Raw genomic sequence first — 18797 nt, forward strand, 5'->3', positions numbered from 1 at the left:
TGCATTTTTGCAAGCTGGTCACTTAGTTTCGAAGGCTTCATAGCTTCATTCGAAAATGCCTTTTCACAAACAAGGCACAAGGGAAGCTTTCCATTTGTAGGAGAAGGGATTAATCCATATTTCAAGTATTCATTTGAATATTGACGGCATTTCTTCTCAGTGATTTTGATAAAGTATGCTTCAAGAATGCACTGCTTATGTCACTCTATCATATAATCATGTATGACATTTATAACTCCATAATTCCGCTACAGATCAATTACACTGGATAACCTAAAGAACAACCTAACCTGCTGTATTCCATAATGCCACTAATTGGCTGGAATTTTCAATTGTGCGCATCTCTGGTTGTAGCTTATATCAGTGTTCTGAAAAGACACTTGGCGTCCACTTAGACTACAACTCCCAGAGACCCACACAAGTGAAAGTTTGAAGCAGTTCCGGCCAATCAGCGGCATTATGGAATACTGTGGGCTAGGTTGTGCTGTAGGTTATCCAGTGTTATGAAGTGTGATTGATCTGTAGCGGAGTCATGGAGTTATAAAAGTCATACATTATATGATAGAGGCACACAAGCTGCACACTACTCCCATTACATGTAAGTGATTCATATGGAAATAATTGCTTCAGTTTTCATTGGTTTCGGATTTCGCCGATTGTTTTTGAACGGATTAATGTCGAAAACAAGGTATCACTGCTAATTTTTAGAAATATGTAGTTACTAGATGAAAAAAAAATCAACAAAGCAGACACAGAATGCCCCCTTGCCGCCCCGTTTTGTTCCACTGCCGCCTTGAGATTTGATCCCAAATATTAATCAATGCATTTGAAAGGCAAAGAGCATTTAAAACATTGTGGTATGCTATATATATAATTGAAATGTAAATCGTAAATGTAAATTCTTAAGGGAAACAATTTGTTAATATAGGATTAATTTTAAATTTATAACATTTTCTTCACTTTCTTACCCCAGTGTGTGCTTCAGGGTGGGCTTGGACAGGTGTGGGTGAAGGATAGTATATTATTGTCGAAAATTTTAATATGGAATATTCTCATTGTAATTTGTAAGTTCAGTAAAAATTAAAAGTAATTAAGATTCTTAGTAACATCTGGCACAAAAGTTAATATCGTTTTCAAGGCACTGATAAGTAGGGCATGAAAACCTGATGTCACAATAGTTTCTGCTAAAACTCAAAGTAATCTTTTTGAAAATGTTGGTCGCAGTGCCACCATGTTGTGTTATGTATTAGAGGAATTTTTTATCTGGTTATCATCTTTGCCCTTTACTGTTTAAACTATTTCATAAAAGCTTTATAACTGTATTAGTCCTAGGATAAGCTCTTTGACTTCCATCTCTGAGGTTCAGAGTTCATCTTTTTATGCTCAGAGGTGTCTCTGAACTAAAGTGAACTCAGAATTCAGTAATATGTTTAAAAGACTGTTAAAAGTCATGATGATGTATCCCCTCAGTTGAAAAAGGTTTATGCAGATTTCTCCTATTTTCAAGTATGTGTTTTCTACCTTAGCAAACCCACTGTCTTCAGTAATTGTTTCAAATATATGCTAAGAAACAGAGTTAAAAATACATACACATACTAGGCAGTGCCATCAAAAGACTTTGTTTTGAGCCAGATGTCAGCTGCTAGTGACCTTATAATAATTAGTCTTTTTTTCAGGGCATCAAGGTTAATTTACAATTTTGCTGGTGAATTGTTTTTATTATGTACAGTAGTTCTTCTTTATATATTAATTGAAGCGCACATGCTTGGACTTGAATAACAAGTTTCACAAGTCCTACACCCATACCTTTTACCTTAACACCCTCTTTATTTTAATATGTTTTAATTAGATTTTTCAACATACACATGGTAAGGCTCTGTTTACATACATCAAGTCACTGAGCTATCATAAGTCCAATAGATATAGTTCTCATATGATATGAAAAGCAAAGTACAGTAATAACTCAGCTTACAATGCCCTCTCAAGATTTGGCTAAGTAATGGCAAAAAGAGGAGGAAAAACCCCTACATTATAGATTTACCTCAACCCTGTAAACGAAAGATAGATCTAAGGATAATCCTCTCCAAAGACAAGGATCAGGCTGTTGGGAAAACGGGGATTGGGAGGGAGAGAGAGAGGGATCTCTTTCACTCTCCTCCCCCTCGCTGCCCCGCACCCCCCGAATCTTCAGGGACGAGCCTGCAGGTACTCGAAAAAGGCGATGCTCTCTCGAGTATATCGCCTTACTGAGTATGCTCGCTCATCTCTATTAGCCAACTTAACTTAGTGGGATGGTATTTCAATAAAGCATTCCCAAATTGAAAATAAAAAAAAATATTGTAAAAAACCTTTTTTTGAATACTTAACCCTACTGAAAATTTTAAACTACAGGCGTAAATGTAGATAAGCCCAAAGTCTTTTAAAAGGTTTTCTAGAACTAAACTATTGATGATTCATCCACGGGGTCATCGATGGTTGGCGGGGGTCCTCTGCTGGAAATCCTTGCTAATCCGTTGTCTGAAGAGTCTACAGCCTCTGCTCAGGCTTGTAAAATATGGCCTGGAAGAGAGAAAGAGTGCCACATAGGGTAAATGTCTAGCAAGTATAAAACAACCTTCCTATATTGCACAGATGGGCACACCACTATTGCAGCACTTGAAGCAGTTGATCAGTGCTTTCCAGGAGAATGCTGCCAATGTGCTCTTCATCTGAGACTAGAAGTTCCAGCCTCATTTGAAGAAGCAAAGCGATATGGAGTGCAGAGGACCACTTCATAACTTAATGCAAAACTCCTTATAATCCATCAGATTTATTCAAGAAATCTCCATAGAGATTTTCTAAAATAAATCTGTTGGATTATATGCAGTTTGGCACTGTATTGTGAAGGGGTCCTTTTATACACCGTATCTTCTCAAGCATGTGACAACGTGTTCATTGGTCACGTGGTCTGAGAACAGCTCACCCCACCGGAGTAACTATTAGGGATGCGGTTGCATCCGGGCCCAGAAGCCTTAGGGGTCGCATAAGGCCTCTCTTCTCCTTATAGGGAGCCTAGTACTATGAATAAAGCATTATAGTTGGGGGCCCTGTTACAGGTTTTGCATTGGGGCCCAGGAGCTTCAAGTTACGCCTCTGTATTAAGGGGTTAAGAGAAGTTGGGGGGCCCCAAGATAAACTTTTTTACCTGGGCCCGTGAGCCTTCAGCTACGCCCCTGGCTCAGCCCTATTCAAGTAATTGGAATTTTGCTGCTATTCCAGGCACAGCTGCTGTACAATGTATGACACTGTGCAGAGTGTGGCCTGAAGTGATCACGATGCTCCTTCAAGCTAGTAAGCTAATCAGTAGGGATCCTGAGAGGCAGATCTTCACTAATAACCTTCAATGACCTAACCTGTAGATAAATCATTAATAATTTAGTCCTCGAAAAAAACTTTTTAAACCCTTCCCGACATCCATCATACATGTATGTTAGATGTCAGGTGTTAATGTGTAGGCTGGTTCAAAGGCTGTACGTGTTCCATACGCAGTGGGCATTGGCTGTATTTGACAGCTGGCATCCTGCTGTCCTGCACTAGATTGAAGAGAATTCTGACCTTGGCCATTTAACCATTCAGATGAAGCTCTCAATACTGACAGTGGCATTTAAATTAATCTATCGGTTTCCAAAATGGCCTACCCTATCATGAGCTCATGGGATGCCGTTTGGTTGCGATAGCACACCTTGCGAAGGCCCTAGTATCGCAGCATATTGTATATGCAATCAGATGATCACAATTTCAACTCTCAGGTAGCCGGCTCAAGGTTGACTCAGCCTTCCATCCTTCCGAGGTCGGTAAAATGAGAACCCAGCTTGGTGAGGGGTAATTAAGTAATAATTACCTGAAAGCGTTGCGGAATAAGTTGGCGCTATACAAATACCAAGATTTATTTTTATTTTATTTTATTTAACTCTCCAACGGGTACTGAAAATAAGATTAGTAAGTGTCTTTACTTTTAAAATTTTGTAATTTTCAGATTTAGGAATTTAAATTTAATAAGTATTAAAAGTAAAAAAAAAAGCTTACCAGTCATTCCATAAAAAAAAAAAAAATTAGGATCCCTGTGTCCATGATAGTCAAATTGTTAAAATATTACATTATCCTGCAGGGTAAACAAACTTGCTGACAGAAAAAAAAATGCAATGCCAGAATTGCAATTTTTGGACAGCCATCGCCAAAAATCCCCAATACAATGGTCCTTCATGACTTATATCTTGCCTGTAATGAAATAGAGGATGGGTATATTGGAGATGACTGCAGCCACCTCAGACCTGTGCAAGTTTTTAATTTTTAGGTTTTAAAAAAGCTAAAACCTAGTTAAAAAACTATCAGGTTTTCTATTGCTATTGTCTAAAACCAGTCAATAAGCTGCTGACAGGACCTGCACCCCCTGTCATTATTGAAAAAGACCTACAGTACGACTACCTACACAACATTCCTGATAGTCTTACATACAGTTTAAACACATGTACTTCAGAGTGCTGCAACGATGTAGGAAGTAAGAGTAGCATTACAGGCACATCCGTACCAAAAAAAACAAAAAACATTTAGATGGTGCCATCAGAGATATCCGTGCCAAACAAAATGTGTTTTATAAGACACCAGCAAAGAAAATGGAGACATTCACATCCATTCAATTTGCTTTGATTTATTTATTTGAACTGTCTTGCTATGGAAAAAAAAGCCTACAATGAAAGTTATCTCCTTTTCCAGGTTGTTCTGGGTGCAGAATAATTTATGACCAATCTAAGGCAATATGATTTTGGATTTGTCTAGAACACTGTGTAGGAAATGTTCTTACTGGCAGACACTTTACATTTACCAGAGGAATAAAATTTACATAGCTGCTTTCCCGCCAGGGTATATTGCCTAGAAATATAGCTGGCTTTATAAGCAATGTAGCTCCACGTCTCCTTCTGCCAAGTGTTTATTCTCAGTAAAACAATACACTAATGATCAGGTCCCTGCTTCCAGAGCAATACATCGTAGGTTGTGGCTATCACAGACTTGTCACCTAGATTGTGTTCCTCATTTATACTGTGCGTGTCACAATGTTGTCTCCAGTCAATACATGATCTATCGTCGCGCTCGCCGGATGTCGCTGTCTTAATTGATACTGAAGATGTTAAGGTTAATATTCATATTGCTTCTCGCTGCACCGAGGTTGTGCATCGCAGGGCTGAGACAAGAATGAAATCATCCAGTTCAGGGCCCTTCTTGGGCTGAAGATATATTTATAATATCTCTCTCGTTTCGTCGGTGGAATTTTAAGTAGCCGTGATATGTTGTGGAAATGGGTCCTGCTTTTGTGCAATAAACCTTCCCCCAAGTAAAATAAACCAAAACGGTCACATTGTGTTCCTGCGTTAGAAAGAATACAGATTGCAGGCGGTGTATCATTTTATGCCTTTCTCTCCCCCATTTACAACTTTTAGCACATACTGCGCCAAAGAAAGTCTCTGTTTACTGAACAAATGACATTTCCATTAAACAGTGTACATTTCGGTTTCCCTTTAGCTGAGGTAATTACTTACCCAGTGGATTTCAATGCGCTACAAGATTAGTACATTACGGGGAGGTTGGCTGAAGGCTTTTTTTGGGGGATTAGCTCATAATAATCATTTAGCATCATAAACCAAAAAAATGGGCAAAGGATATCAGTCAACAGTAACCTGGTGATTGTTACTTCTCATTTACGAATAGCCAATTACATTTGCTTTCATTTTATTTGTAATACGTGTGGTATAGAGCTGATATTAGACCTGTGCTCAGTCAATAGAAAGATGTCAATCGAACTGGAGACACATCAACCACCAAACGCCAATATGAACATCGATTATCAGCTAAGATAGGTTTGTTCTCAGTGTCTCTATATTTTCAATATTTGTCTCTGTCTTCTCGACTGTGGACAATTTAAAGGGGTTTTATTGGAATTTGATATTGATGACGTATCCTAAGGATAGGCCATCTATATCAGATCAGTGGGAAGCTGTGTTGTCCTCTTTATTGTATACAACGTGAAGTATACAAGTAGTGGCTATGCCTGGTACTGCAGTTTTCTACAGCTCCGTCCCATTAAAATGACTAAGCTGCAATACCAGGCACAGACACTACTAAATATATGGCAATGTGCCTTGTAAATAAAGAAGGGGATGCAATGTTATCTGGGGTATCATGGCCCCTTCAATCAGCTGATCATTGGGTGCGCTGCTAGATGGAAACCTGCATTTCAGATATTGATCATCTAGGCCAGTGTTTCTCAGCTCCAGTCCTCATGGTCCCCAACAGTTCATATTTTCAGGATATCGTATAGTAAGAACACCTGTGGTGAAAACAATAATTACATCACCTGTGCAATACTGAGGAAATCCTGAAAACATGATCTTTTAGGGGTCCCTGAGAACTGGAGTTGAGAAACACTGATGTAGGCCGTCGGTATTAGAGTCCTGGAAAACCCCTTTAAATTGTTCACAGCCCAGAGAAGAGACCTGGATGGATAGATATGGAAAATATCAGTAACGCTGCTAACAAGGTTAGCTCTTTTTAATGATTCCATTGCCCCCTCAAGCAATTGAATTTTGGAAGTTCTGCAAGTCAGACCTCCACCGATCTGATATTGATGGCCTACCCTATGGAAAAGGTATTAATATCTAAGTCCCATAAGAGTCCTTTAATGATTTAGTACACTTATTCTGCAGAAATCCAGCAGCAGCCTATAGATGGCATATACTATACCTTGTAGCTCCTGCAGCACTTCTGAACACTTTTGGAAGTTCTCTAAAGCCATGTAGGTTTAGCAGACTACTGCCACTGTTAGGCCACCTGCAGACGGCCGGGTCGGATCCATACTCACCTGCTTCCGTGGCTGTTTGATGTGCTTCCGTGGCTGTTTGATGTGCCGGCTGCCGGGCAGCCGGCGCATGCGCAGACCGGAGCCAGCCTCCGGGGAGTGAGATTTCTGTGCCCGGCTCTGCGAGCCCCCCACAGAAATAGAGCATGCCACGATTTGTTTGCCGCACGAGATTTCGCGCGGACAAATAGCGGCCGTCTGCATAGGATTGCGTTCCACGGGCGGAAATTCTGCTGGAAATCCCGCCGCGGAATTTCTGCCCGTGTGCAGGTGGCCTTAAAGGGAGTATTTCTGATGATAGTATATGATAAATTTCCTTTCCATGCAACTCTATTATTAAAAGGGTTTTCTGGGCTTTTTCTTTTGATGACCAATCCTCATCAATAGAAAACTCCTTTAACTTTAGAATAGTAGTAAACTGAAGCTCCCAGTCATGAATGGTCACAAGCTGGATTGTTTAGCGTTGATTCTCAGTTGGGTATATTTCTGTCTTCCTTTAAGTAATAGATCTTGTCTTCTGAGCTATTGTGATGGGTACAAGGTCATTGATGATGAACTGTGTAGTGGTGTTGAAGTTTTAATTAGCCCGGAGTGGACTTGCTTGATGAAGTCAGTAGCAGTTCCTATACAGTGTATTGACTTTCCAGACTGTCTGACAAAATATAAATCTGTTTCCAGCCATTCATTTCCCTTATATTCATAGTCATTCCATTGAATGAATATGTTTTCAATACCATTAGATACTCATTAAAACAAATGGTGTTCTGCTCCCTTTCACCTCATTAAAAAATGCAATATAGTAGAAGTGAAATTAGATAACTGGGAAGCACTATGGACTGCACTCTCTCCTCTGGGAGAAGCAATGATCACAGTCAATAGACTATTCAGTTATTTGTAAATAAGCAGCAATGAATTGAAGCACTTGGGAAAATGTAATTTCTTCCCAGATAAACACACAGAAATTGCTTATTTTAGGACTGACACTACACTGCGCCATTTTCGTGATGTTCTCGTGGAGACATAGTCACTGTAGCATGCAGTTTTCTGCAACATTTGCTTTTTCAGTGAATGCTTGGAAATAATACGCTTGTGACTTATTTGTCCAGCGAGGTACTTTTTTGTGACCGCCAACTTCCAACTATAAATGGTGCTTTCAGTCTCATTGAAAATACTGATCTGTAAGTGAAAGTGATGCTGCCATGCAATGCCGCAATGACTGATTCTCCTTTAGCATTTGGTTACACCATCTATTATTATTTAACATTCATGTTGTATTCTGAGCTTGTAATTTAGGAAATTGAAAATAATGAAATTGTGTATAATACAGCTGTTCTTAAAATTCTGCTACTTTTAGATGCAGCAGTAATACACAGGGGGGCTTTTTGGATTGGCCATGCATCTAAGAGATCAGACATATATATGAGAACAATTAGAGTAATATATAAGAATATATTTATGCGTAGTTCTATAAAATACAATATATACATATCAACAAGTAATAAATATACTGGTAACGGGGGATTATATCCATTTATGCTTTTTATTTACTGTTAATAGCTATCAGACTTGCATCATGTATACGGTATATACTATATTTTTTTAGTGCTTTGTAATGTTATCATAGCACAAGAAATGACGTGCTTCGTAAGAAGACCAATGCAGCTTACCCTTACAAAAGAGGCTACAATACAATTAGTAAAGTTACGCAATCGTAGTAATGTTTTTAAATTCTAAATGTAAAGTTTAGTTTAAAACAAACCCAGTTGCCAGTATGGTGTGTGATGTATCTTAACTCATTACAAGTTGTGTCTGAAGGGGCTAGTCTTATGCCACTTATCTTCCTTAGCAGCAGATGGAAATGATACTTGTGACTTCACCCTTTGGGATGGGCCCACCAGTAACGTCTGGAACAGTCTCTGATGGCATTTATGGGGTATATGGAGCCTGTCATGAATGTATGTCATTAACCCCTTATAGGGGTTCTGTCATTAGAAAACAAAAAATTATACTTACCTATTCCTCCCTCATTCTTCTTAGGACATCCTTTTCCCGCCAATCTTCTCCCATCTTCTGCAGTCCTCCCAGGTCACCTCACCTCCAGCCGGAGTGATTATTTTGGTAACGAAGCGACCATTGCCGGCATTCTCCTTCCTACAGGGCAATGCACGCTACATCACTAGTGACATAGCGTTCACAGCTTAGTAGACCGTGCTGAGCTATTGCCGAGACTGTGCATGCATGCTATCTCTCTGCAATAGTATATGAACACTCGCGGCGAGACAGCCTGCGTGCGCAGTCTCTGCAATAGATTGGCACTCCTTCCTAGGCAGTGAACGTTACGTCACTAGTGACATAACCTACACTGACCTGCCGGAAGAAGAATGCAGAGAAGGGACGCTCCATAAAAAGAAGAGGAGGATCCAGATGGCTTGTGGTCAGGTCCCGGGGGACTGGAGAAGATAGGGGAGTAGAAGATGTGGAAAGAAGACTGGTAGGGGGAAGGATAGGTAAGTATTGATTTTTTTTTTTTTGCTTGATTGCAGGAGCAGAAACTTTAATCCTGTACCGTATTTTTGCTATCGCTGAGGATTAAAGCCTAGGGCCAAGCGCCATATGTTTATTGTACTTGGTCCTTAAGGAGTTAACGTACAAATGTAATCTTCCTAGTGATGACCACTTGCTTTACTTGATTAATTTGTTTTTTTATAGGATGGACGTCTAAGAGTTAATGATCAGCTTGTGGCTGTGAATGGAGAGAGCCTGCTCGGAAAATCAAATCGTGATGCTATGGAAACACTGCGGAGGTCCATGTCTATGGAGGGAAACATTCGAGGGATGATCCAACTGGTTATTTTGCGTAAGCTGAATAAAAAAACAGAGGTGAGTCCTGGACGACTTTACACAATGCAGGTGTAAAAGAATATATATATTATCACTGACTGGTCAAATAACCTCTCCTTATGTGAATTAGCAAAAGTGTCAAATTATTTTATTTACCTAAAATGACTTTTTGTGCTGAAAAAAAATCACCTTACTTCTGAGTGTCCCTTCTAATTTTCTGTGCATTGCCTATTGTCAAGTGAAGTCGGTCTCTAGTAATGGCTGAGAACAGGAAGTGAAAAAGAATGATAACTCATACTGCCCATAGAAGCCTACAGAGAAAAGAGTTCAAGAGATGCTGCAGCCTGTGGAAGGAAAAAACAGTGATAAATGCAGGATACAAGTCATAATGGGCAGAAAATACCTCATGTAAACACTTAAGTTAAGGGAAAAAAAGAGCAAATATGAAGTATAATCCAGAGTAGTCCATTTCCACGAATGATGACCACAACAATTATAAATGTAACCGCCTCCAAGGCTCACATCTCTCAAAAAGGAAGCCACATGGAGGCGTTAAGGTAAATATCTAGTCCAAAAAAAAAGCAAAAAGAAAAACAAATGATAAACGTAAATGGAGGAACAATGCATTTGACACAGATTTATGTAATCCTCTTCATTAACGAGTTTTCAATTTCCAAATCCATCTATACCACCATGCATACCTATGTCCACATGGTCCCACGCCCCACCAGTTCTAAGCAGTTGGTCCACCACCTGTCAAAAGGTTATTCCCTATCATGTGGATAGGAGCTAACTTTATATCTTGGCACAACCCCTTTCAAGGAACATCCAGCTGCAGTGTTTTTTCACAAAAAAGGGCAAAAAGCCATTAAAAACACCACTGAAAACCTGTCAAAATTTATGTAAAATCAGTCTTAAACACATTTTAAAAAGTTAAGAGCTCTCTCCATATTAGAGGTGCCAGGAACATTTCAGATATGGGAAAAACTGCTCCAGATCTGATTTTTAATGAACATATGTTTAAATTAATGTAAAGGGAAATTCTAGCTAGACAAAATTGAACACCACATTAGCAAATTGTGAATTTGGACCAGCTCAACCTTTGGGTGAAGAGGCCTTAGTGCTCTGTAGAGCTCTTGAAGTCCAACAGGCCTTAATAGTTTTGAAAGTCCTTTACTATCTCCTTTTTTTTTTCTCTTTCTTGGAAATTGTTTGTGGGGGTCCGAGCACATAAACCCCACCGAGGTTATTTTACTGCTATGTCTTTGCAACATGACGAGTTATCTTGGATTACAAAAATATTGATACAGAGGTGAAGAAAAGGCTCATTAACACAGATATCGCTTACATGGAAACACTTATAATACTGGCCCAGTTTAGGGTGGCTTCAGACGAGCGTGTTTTTGTGCATGCGTGCGTACCAACGCACAAAAACACTCGTCTATTACAAATAGTACATTCCCTATGGTTTGTTCACATGTCAGTGTTTTACAGGTGCGTGCCTGCAAAGATAGGACATGCGTGCACAATAGGGAATGCACGCATTGTCTTCAATGGCAGACGCGGCTCCATTGAAGACAATGGTCTGCCGGCACCCCATAGTTGTTTGTTATTTAGGGAAGGGCTTTAAATATAAGCCCTTCCCTGAAAAACAACAATTTTAGTGTAAAAAAAAAACAAAAAACTTACCTTTCCGCTGCTGCCGTGTCCCGCGGCAGATGTTTCCTTTATCCCTGCATGGAAAAAGAATTCCCAGCTGCACCTGCCACATCTGTTACAGATGCAGCAAAGGAATTCTTCATCCCTGCAGGGAATAAAGAATTTTCTACCACAGCCGTCACAGATGACAGCTGCGGTAGCGGGTCAAGCTGCCGACACTCAGCAATTGTTTCTCAGGGAAGGGCTTTAAATATACACAAAAATTCTTGTTTCTCAGGGACAGGGCTTATACGTAAAGCCCTTCCCTGAAAAACAATTCAGGGGTGCTGACAGACCGTTGCCCTCAATGGAGCTGCCGGCAGCAGCCGCTGCTCCATTAAAGGCAATGCACGGATGTTCATACACGCGTGTTTTTGCGCATACATAGGTGCGCACCTATGTACACACAAAAACACAGTCGTCTAAAGCCGGAGTATACAAAATGATCATTGGTAAATGGTAAAAAAAAACAAAACAACCACTTAAACTGATCATATTCGTGTCCTGGCAATTGAAGTCCTTAAATGTAGTCTTGTCCAAAATTAAGATACATGTGCAAGTCACTTAGTCAAGATAGAAAATTCACTTTGTAGCATCTTGTTCCCTTGTATGCTTGTTATGCTGCCTGCAAAAGCTGCTTTGCGCCAAACCAGTAGAAATAACGCGAAACACCATAATCCATTCTTTATGTACGTTTTACACATTTGAATGTGAAGTCTTCAAAAAAAATCTTTTGGAGAGACTGGTAGATAAAGAAGATTAGGCTAAACCAACACCGTTAAGGAAGTGACTGCCTTTTACAGTAGTTCATCGTAGGTCTCTTCGCCTCTGTGAGCAGTTGGTCCTGTATTAGGACTGAGGCAGTCATAAAATGCTCTGGTAAAATTAAAGTTGTGCTGTTGTTAGTTGCTATGGGCAATAAAGACAGGTTTTTGGTTTTTTTAGACAGCTCTCATAAGCGTGTGGTACCGGCTACTTTTCCGTGCCCCACCCTGTATCAGGAATTGGTTATTGCCTTTGTAAGAGAAATGTAGTGTACATTACATACTGGGAGAATTTTCTTGTGAAGTATGTAATATTAATGTGGTTTCACGATATACAAATCATTGGTGGTGGGGGACTAAATGTAGATTTAAAGAAAAAAAACTAAAACAAAAGAGAAACATACTCCCCTCTGCGCTGCCATTGGACACTTTCTTTATATCGCCTGTAGCAATCATGTTTACCTATATGACTGCTACAGCCAATAGGAGCCCCACAATGGGACATCATTAGTTATGTCCCATAAACCTGCCGGGGCTTCTACATTGCAAGCCAACATGACACGTTTATGGGGCATCACCAGGCTTGAAGACCCAGTCAAGTCACAGGTTGCATACAGTAACACCAAAGGGGTGCTCCGGTGCCATGGTAAGTACATGTTTGATGTGTGCTTTGAGGGGAGAAGCGCAATAGTCAAAAAAAGAAAAAGTTGATGATCCCTTCAATATTCATGGTAAAATACTTACTAGCACATACACATATTGCTTTATTTGATGTTCTTGTAGCCGGACCAGTAAGTCTCATACTTTACAAGCTACTGAGCTGAATGTTTTTTTGCTTTTTATGACCGTACACCTATTTCCCACATAGGTTAATATTTACACTAGTGACTGGCACAGAGTATGCAGCTCCTCTGAATGGTAATACAACTCTGCTTTAAATTCAGCAGCATAAGCATCATTCCCATCATCTGAATGCTATTCTATAAATCTAAAATACGCACCTTTATATAAAAGAGCATGAAAGATGAGTCAGATAAGCCCACACACTTCATGATCTACACACACCGCAGGTAGGAGAAGTGCATAAATATCAGCAAGATTTAATAGCACTGGAATAGATCCATTCATTTATACAGAGGAATGATTCATGGACCTGGATTTGTGTTGATGGCTAAACTCCTAAATGGAGCACAGATCATGGATACTCACGGTGGAGACATGTGTAATATATAAGTATACAGTATATATAAAATAAATTCACAGGGGGAGAAAAAGTCTATTGTAACCAAAACGAAGAGGCCCTTCACAGAATAGACATATACCTAAAATGTATCCTTTATTAGTATACATTAAATTTTTATTGGGCTACAAACACAGACTGCAGGTTCTTGCAACAACCAGAACCACAGTCAGAACAATTAACGTGATTTAGATGACAGTCAGACCGATCGAAAATCCGCTACTGTCACTGAATCACTTATCTGTGAGCAACTCAGGTGGTTTTGCATAAACCGCTACCATCTAGACTTCTCCTATACAAGTCATAGATGTACAGATGGTTTGCGTAAATGCACTATCGTCAAGACTTCTCATGTAAGGGTCGCGGGCGTGGTAGAAATCTCTATAGGAGTTTGATTTTGAGATGGAATGTCAATTGTAACCAGGAAATTATTCCTATTGGGGCGGTTAGGTTCGACGCGTTTCTATACCGATAGGGTAGTTTCTCAGGAACCGCTATCCCTCTGCACTAGTATCACAGTGTCTTTCTTTCCAGTGCTATAGATATTATGCAATTTTCCTGAGATCTCCGATATTTCCCGTATACCAAATACAGGCAGCTGGGATAGAGAAAAATTAGTATCAATGTCCTCTACTCAGGGTATTAATGTGGAGCAAAACTTGGAAATAATTGTCTGTGAGACTTATAATAAAGCCAGGTACACAAGAGGCTGGTGGACTTGCCAGTTCACACCCCTCACTGTTGATTACACGCACTGGAGGGTTGAAAGACTAGACTCTCACTGAGCAATTGATGATGCTCAATTAGATATGTGATAAATGACTTAATCGCCCATCGGTACAGCCTCTAAGACTCTGTGCTCCATAGAATCCTTACAATAAATATATTCCCCTGCCTGCCTAATAGCTGCTCAGAGAAATAAAAGATAAATAGCAAATCAAAGATGAATAAAATGGCCCCCACCCAGATGGTAGGTTAGAGGCATCCAATAAAATTTTAATGTATACTAGTAAAGGATAAATTTTAGGTATATGTCTATTCTGTAAAGCGGCCTTACAGTATATATAACATGTATGTATAGATGTGTGCAGACTGAAGTACACCACAGTTCATGGGACTGTGGGATGTTATCTTACATGTCTTTTTTCTTTTATTCTTGGATATTTCCCCTCAGGTTCGCACCACATTTTAACTATACAGCTGAGGCATTCCGTGTTTTTACTCTTTACGGCAAAAACAAAACACATACACAAAACATTCACTATTAGGCTGGGTTCACATGGGGCGGAATTGCAGCAGAATTTCCGTGAGGACTCTCCGCACGCAGATTCCGTCGGCAATCCTAAACCAGAGCCTAAGCAGCAAAGTGAACGAGATTTGCAAAAATCTCGTCCACACTCTGCGGACAAGCTGCTGCGGCCAAGCCACGCTGAAACTGACATGCCACGCGGAATTCAAATCTGCGGCATGCCAATTGTATCACCGTTTCCGCTGCGGGCTCTCTCCTCTCTATGGGGAGAGATGGCCGCAGCAGAATATGGATGGCACAGGTTTTGAGGTTGCCTTTCTGCCACAAAAATCTCACAGGTTTTCTATGCGGTCCTGCTGCTGTCATTCCGCGAGATTTCATCCCGTGTGACTGCAGCACAGCCTTATAATGCAACAGCATGCAAATGTGCAGCTGGGTCTTTTGGCCTTTGGCCTCCTCCTTTCCTTTCCCTGTTTTGCCCTTCCCTGTGATCTTCCTTTCTCTCCTCTTCTGTCTCGTTGCTTCCTTTTTCTTCCTCGTTATTTGTCCTGTCCTCTTTCTTTAGACTATTTATTTTTTCTCTTTATGTGAAAGCAGGAAGTTGGGGATGCTATAATTTCTGCACCCCATGGATGCTGTTAATTGCTCATATTCATTGCTTCAATTTCACCGTGCCCCAAAGATTGTTTGGTTTGTCCGGGGACCCGTGGTTGAACATTTTGTTTTCTGTCTTGGTATTACATTGACAAGCTGTAACGTCAACAGAATCCTTCAAAGTTCTGTTCTGCATACCGGTTCCTCTGTGAATTCCTCTCCTTTTCACACGGTTTGCGCTTTATTGGTATTGGGCCGTTCTGCAGGTTTGTTTTTCAGCTGTTCTTTTTCTATGTATGTTTGTGACACACAGCGCCTTATTTTCTAACAAGTATTCTTCTACTATTGTATAATTTTATCCTAGGTGGGGTTTGCTGGAAAACTTATAAGAGTCAATAAAACTTTTCTAAGTTTTAAACAAAAATTTATTTCATGGTGGCAGGCAGAGGCATAACTTGAAGCTCCTGGGCCCCAATGCAACACCTGTAACGGGGCCCCCAACTATAATGCTTTATTCATAGTACTAGGCTCCCTAAATGGAGAAAATAAGGCTTATATGGGCCCCCAAAGGCTACTGGACCAGGTTGCAGCCACATCCCCTGCATCCCCTATAGTTACACCCCTAGTGGCAGGACAAACCTCTGCTATATGTACACCTTCCCTGCAACCTCAGAAGTTCACTTTTGTGATAAGGTGCAGAGAGTAAAGAACACTGGGGTATCAGCAGGAGCTGACTAGATGCACACTAAATGGTCACTTTATTAGAGATGCCATCTAGTAGCACATTGGGCCTCCTTTCATCTTCATCATGGCATAGATTTCACTGCGAGAATATTTGCCCATGCGGACAGGATCGCTTCTTGAAAGTTATCGCAAATTGTTGGGTTACAGACATGCTCTAAACTGCTGCTTGCAGCAAATTCTAACCCTCTTATCACTGGTCATCTGTTATAGCCCATCGATGTTAGGGAACAGTGCCATTGGAGCATTAGCATTGCATTTAGGCCCAAGTGGCTTCACTGTGCACCGTCTGTTCATCAGACCAATTTTTGAAATCCTCTTCGGACCCCTCTCATTAATAAGTTGTTTACATCCACAGGATCCCCTTTTGCGGGATGTTTTTTTCTCTATCCCACTATCCTCTATATATTCACAACACAATGCATGAGAAAACACCACAAGGTTGGCAGTTTTTGAAGCGTTAGCCCATCCAGTCTGGCACTGATGACCAGGATAATTCGAACTTGCTCAGATTGTTGGGTTTTCCCATTCTAATGTGGATTCACATGGAGACTGATCCACGCAAAATGTGCTCATTTGATTTTATGCTGCACTCTGTGGTCACATATCTGCTTTCCATACGGGGAAGTTCCAGTCATTGAAGGACAGGTGTCTCTAATAAAGTTGGCCATTTAGTATCTTTCCACTTGGATTTTAGCAGTTTTCTGCCATCAACCTCAGATGAATAAATTTCAAAATGCTACAAAGAATGAGAATCGGGTGAGGGAGGGCATCCAGTAATACACTGACCTACTCTACAATGCTATGTCTCTAGTGCAGGAGCCAATGTAAGTTTGATTGTATTGTACAAAACATGGCGCTTCCGAATGTTGGTTTAGAGAATTACAAAGTGTGAACAGAGCTGGTGACCCCTGTTCAGATATCTGGATACTTACTGCCCCCGGATCATCATCCGATATTACCCTTATTTATTGTTTAGCAGATTGTGGGCGATACAGATTTACATTATTCTCCTTTTTAATTTGCAGCTGTTTTTAGTTATACGGCAACCGGATCTTTGTGAATTAATAGGTAGGGAGGGGTCGCTATGCCACAGAAGACAGAAAGCCAATAAATCATTTGGATTTCACATCAGCCTTGGTGATTTGAATACTACGGTCCACCAAATCGAAGAGCCTTACTTAAACAGTCAACATGTATTTTTTCTCCATGAATCATGACTCTACGGCTACCACATAAATGCTGCTCTTAATGCTTTCTCCTGGCGCATGTATAATGAAGCAGAGATTGAAGGAAATTTTTCTTTTAACAGAAATTAATTTTTATATGGTGTGCTGGATGTTCAATTGTAATTCCATTTGAAAATGAGAGTCGGGCCATTCAGCCCCACCCGCTAAAAAATATCTGTCTTTTTAATGCATGGCATTACTAGATGAACTGAATATCTTTAAACAATCCATTATCTTTTTATTGGCTTAGACACTAATGGAAGCTTCCATGACAGCTATGTTTTACAAGCTGAATACTTTAATTAGACCAGTTGCTGATCAGTTGTTGGGATATCGATTGTGACATTTATCAAGAGGGCTGAGATGCATTTTTCTGCTGTCCTGTGTATTGTTTATTCACAAGTCTTCACAATACTTTTACCTATATATTACAGCATCTGCTTAATATGAGTCTTATTTTAATTTGCGCCATAGCAATAAAAGGGTTGTATGGTTTTCTATTAAATGAGGCTGTTATAGGTGGAAACAATAAAGATATGAAGTGTGTGTTCATGATGTAAGTAAATGTTTCTTCTTAGTATCTCATGGAGGAGTGCAGATTGTATGTTTCGCCTTGTGGATGGAAGCTCTCTGCACAAAACCTGCTGCAGTATATTCACCATCATCTTCCGGGCATATGTTGTAACTGGTGGGTGGTCCTGCACACAATTACAGGCATGCTAGAATGTCATGTTCACACACAATGTGACGATGTGTGTGTAGATGAGACTTAATAGCGGTCTACAAATATCTGAAGGGCTGTCACAGTGCAGAGGGATCAGCCCTATTCTCATTTGTACAAGGAAAAACTAGAAGCAATGGGATGAAACTGAAAGGGAGGATACACAAATTAGATATTAGAAAAAATCTTTGACAGTGAGGGTGATCAATGAGTGGAACAGGTTGCCACGGGAGGTTGTCAGTTCTCCTTCAATGGAAGTCTTCAGACGGATGCTGTCTGGGATGATTTAGTGATTCTGCATTGAGCAGGGAGTTGGACTCGTTGACCCTGCAGGTCCCATCCAACTCTACCAGTCTATGATTATATCTAAAAAAGATCTGATTAGGGTCTATTACACATGACTGTATAAAAACTAATCTGTGTTGCGTTTGATGAAAATACACCAGTATTTTGCAGTGTGGTGGCAATTCTTTTTATTGTGTCTCCATTGACTTGCATAGGTGAGGCTCATCTGCAAACTGGATCAAAATAGTGCATGTTGCATTTTTTTTCACCCAATCCATGCGCCTGTGAGAAAATAGATATGTAAATTGTCACATTGACTACTATGGGTCTCTGTGATCAGATCATGCTCTACTCGGTTGTAGAATCGGACAGCACATAATCTAAAAATATGGTCCCGTGCGTTGGGACTCCTTTTACATAGAGCAGTAAATCATTTGCATGAGCAAATTATGACGGAGTTCGCTCGTGCAAACAGTTTATACAGGCAGAGATCTTTTACATTTAGTTCGTTAGTGAATGTGAACGACTATACAATCACTGTTTACA

The 18797-nt window shown here is 40.2% G+C and overlaps 1 protein-coding gene across 5 annotated transcripts in view; it reads left to right on the forward strand.

Moving 5' to 3' along the window:
- PARD3B (par-3 family cell polarity regulator beta) overlaps positions 1–18797 on the forward strand; it is a 1131600-nt gene that overhangs the window by 387414 nt on the left and 725389 nt on the right. For all 5 annotated transcript variants that reach the window (XM_066576076.1, XM_066576075.1, XM_066576074.1 and 2 more), the window contains exon 12: positions 9599–9769. In XM_066576076.1, coding sequence (XP_066432173.1) covers positions 9599–9769 — 171 coding nt within the window. The remainder of the gene's footprint in view (positions 1–9598; positions 9770–18797) is intronic.

The sequence above is a fragment of the Eleutherodactylus coqui genome, chromosome 8 (genome assembly GCF_035609145.1).
Source record: "Eleutherodactylus coqui strain aEleCoq1 chromosome 8, aEleCoq1.hap1, whole genome shotgun sequence".
NCBI lineage: Eukaryota > Metazoa > Chordata > Amphibia > Anura > Eleutherodactylidae > Eleutherodactylus > Eleutherodactylus coqui.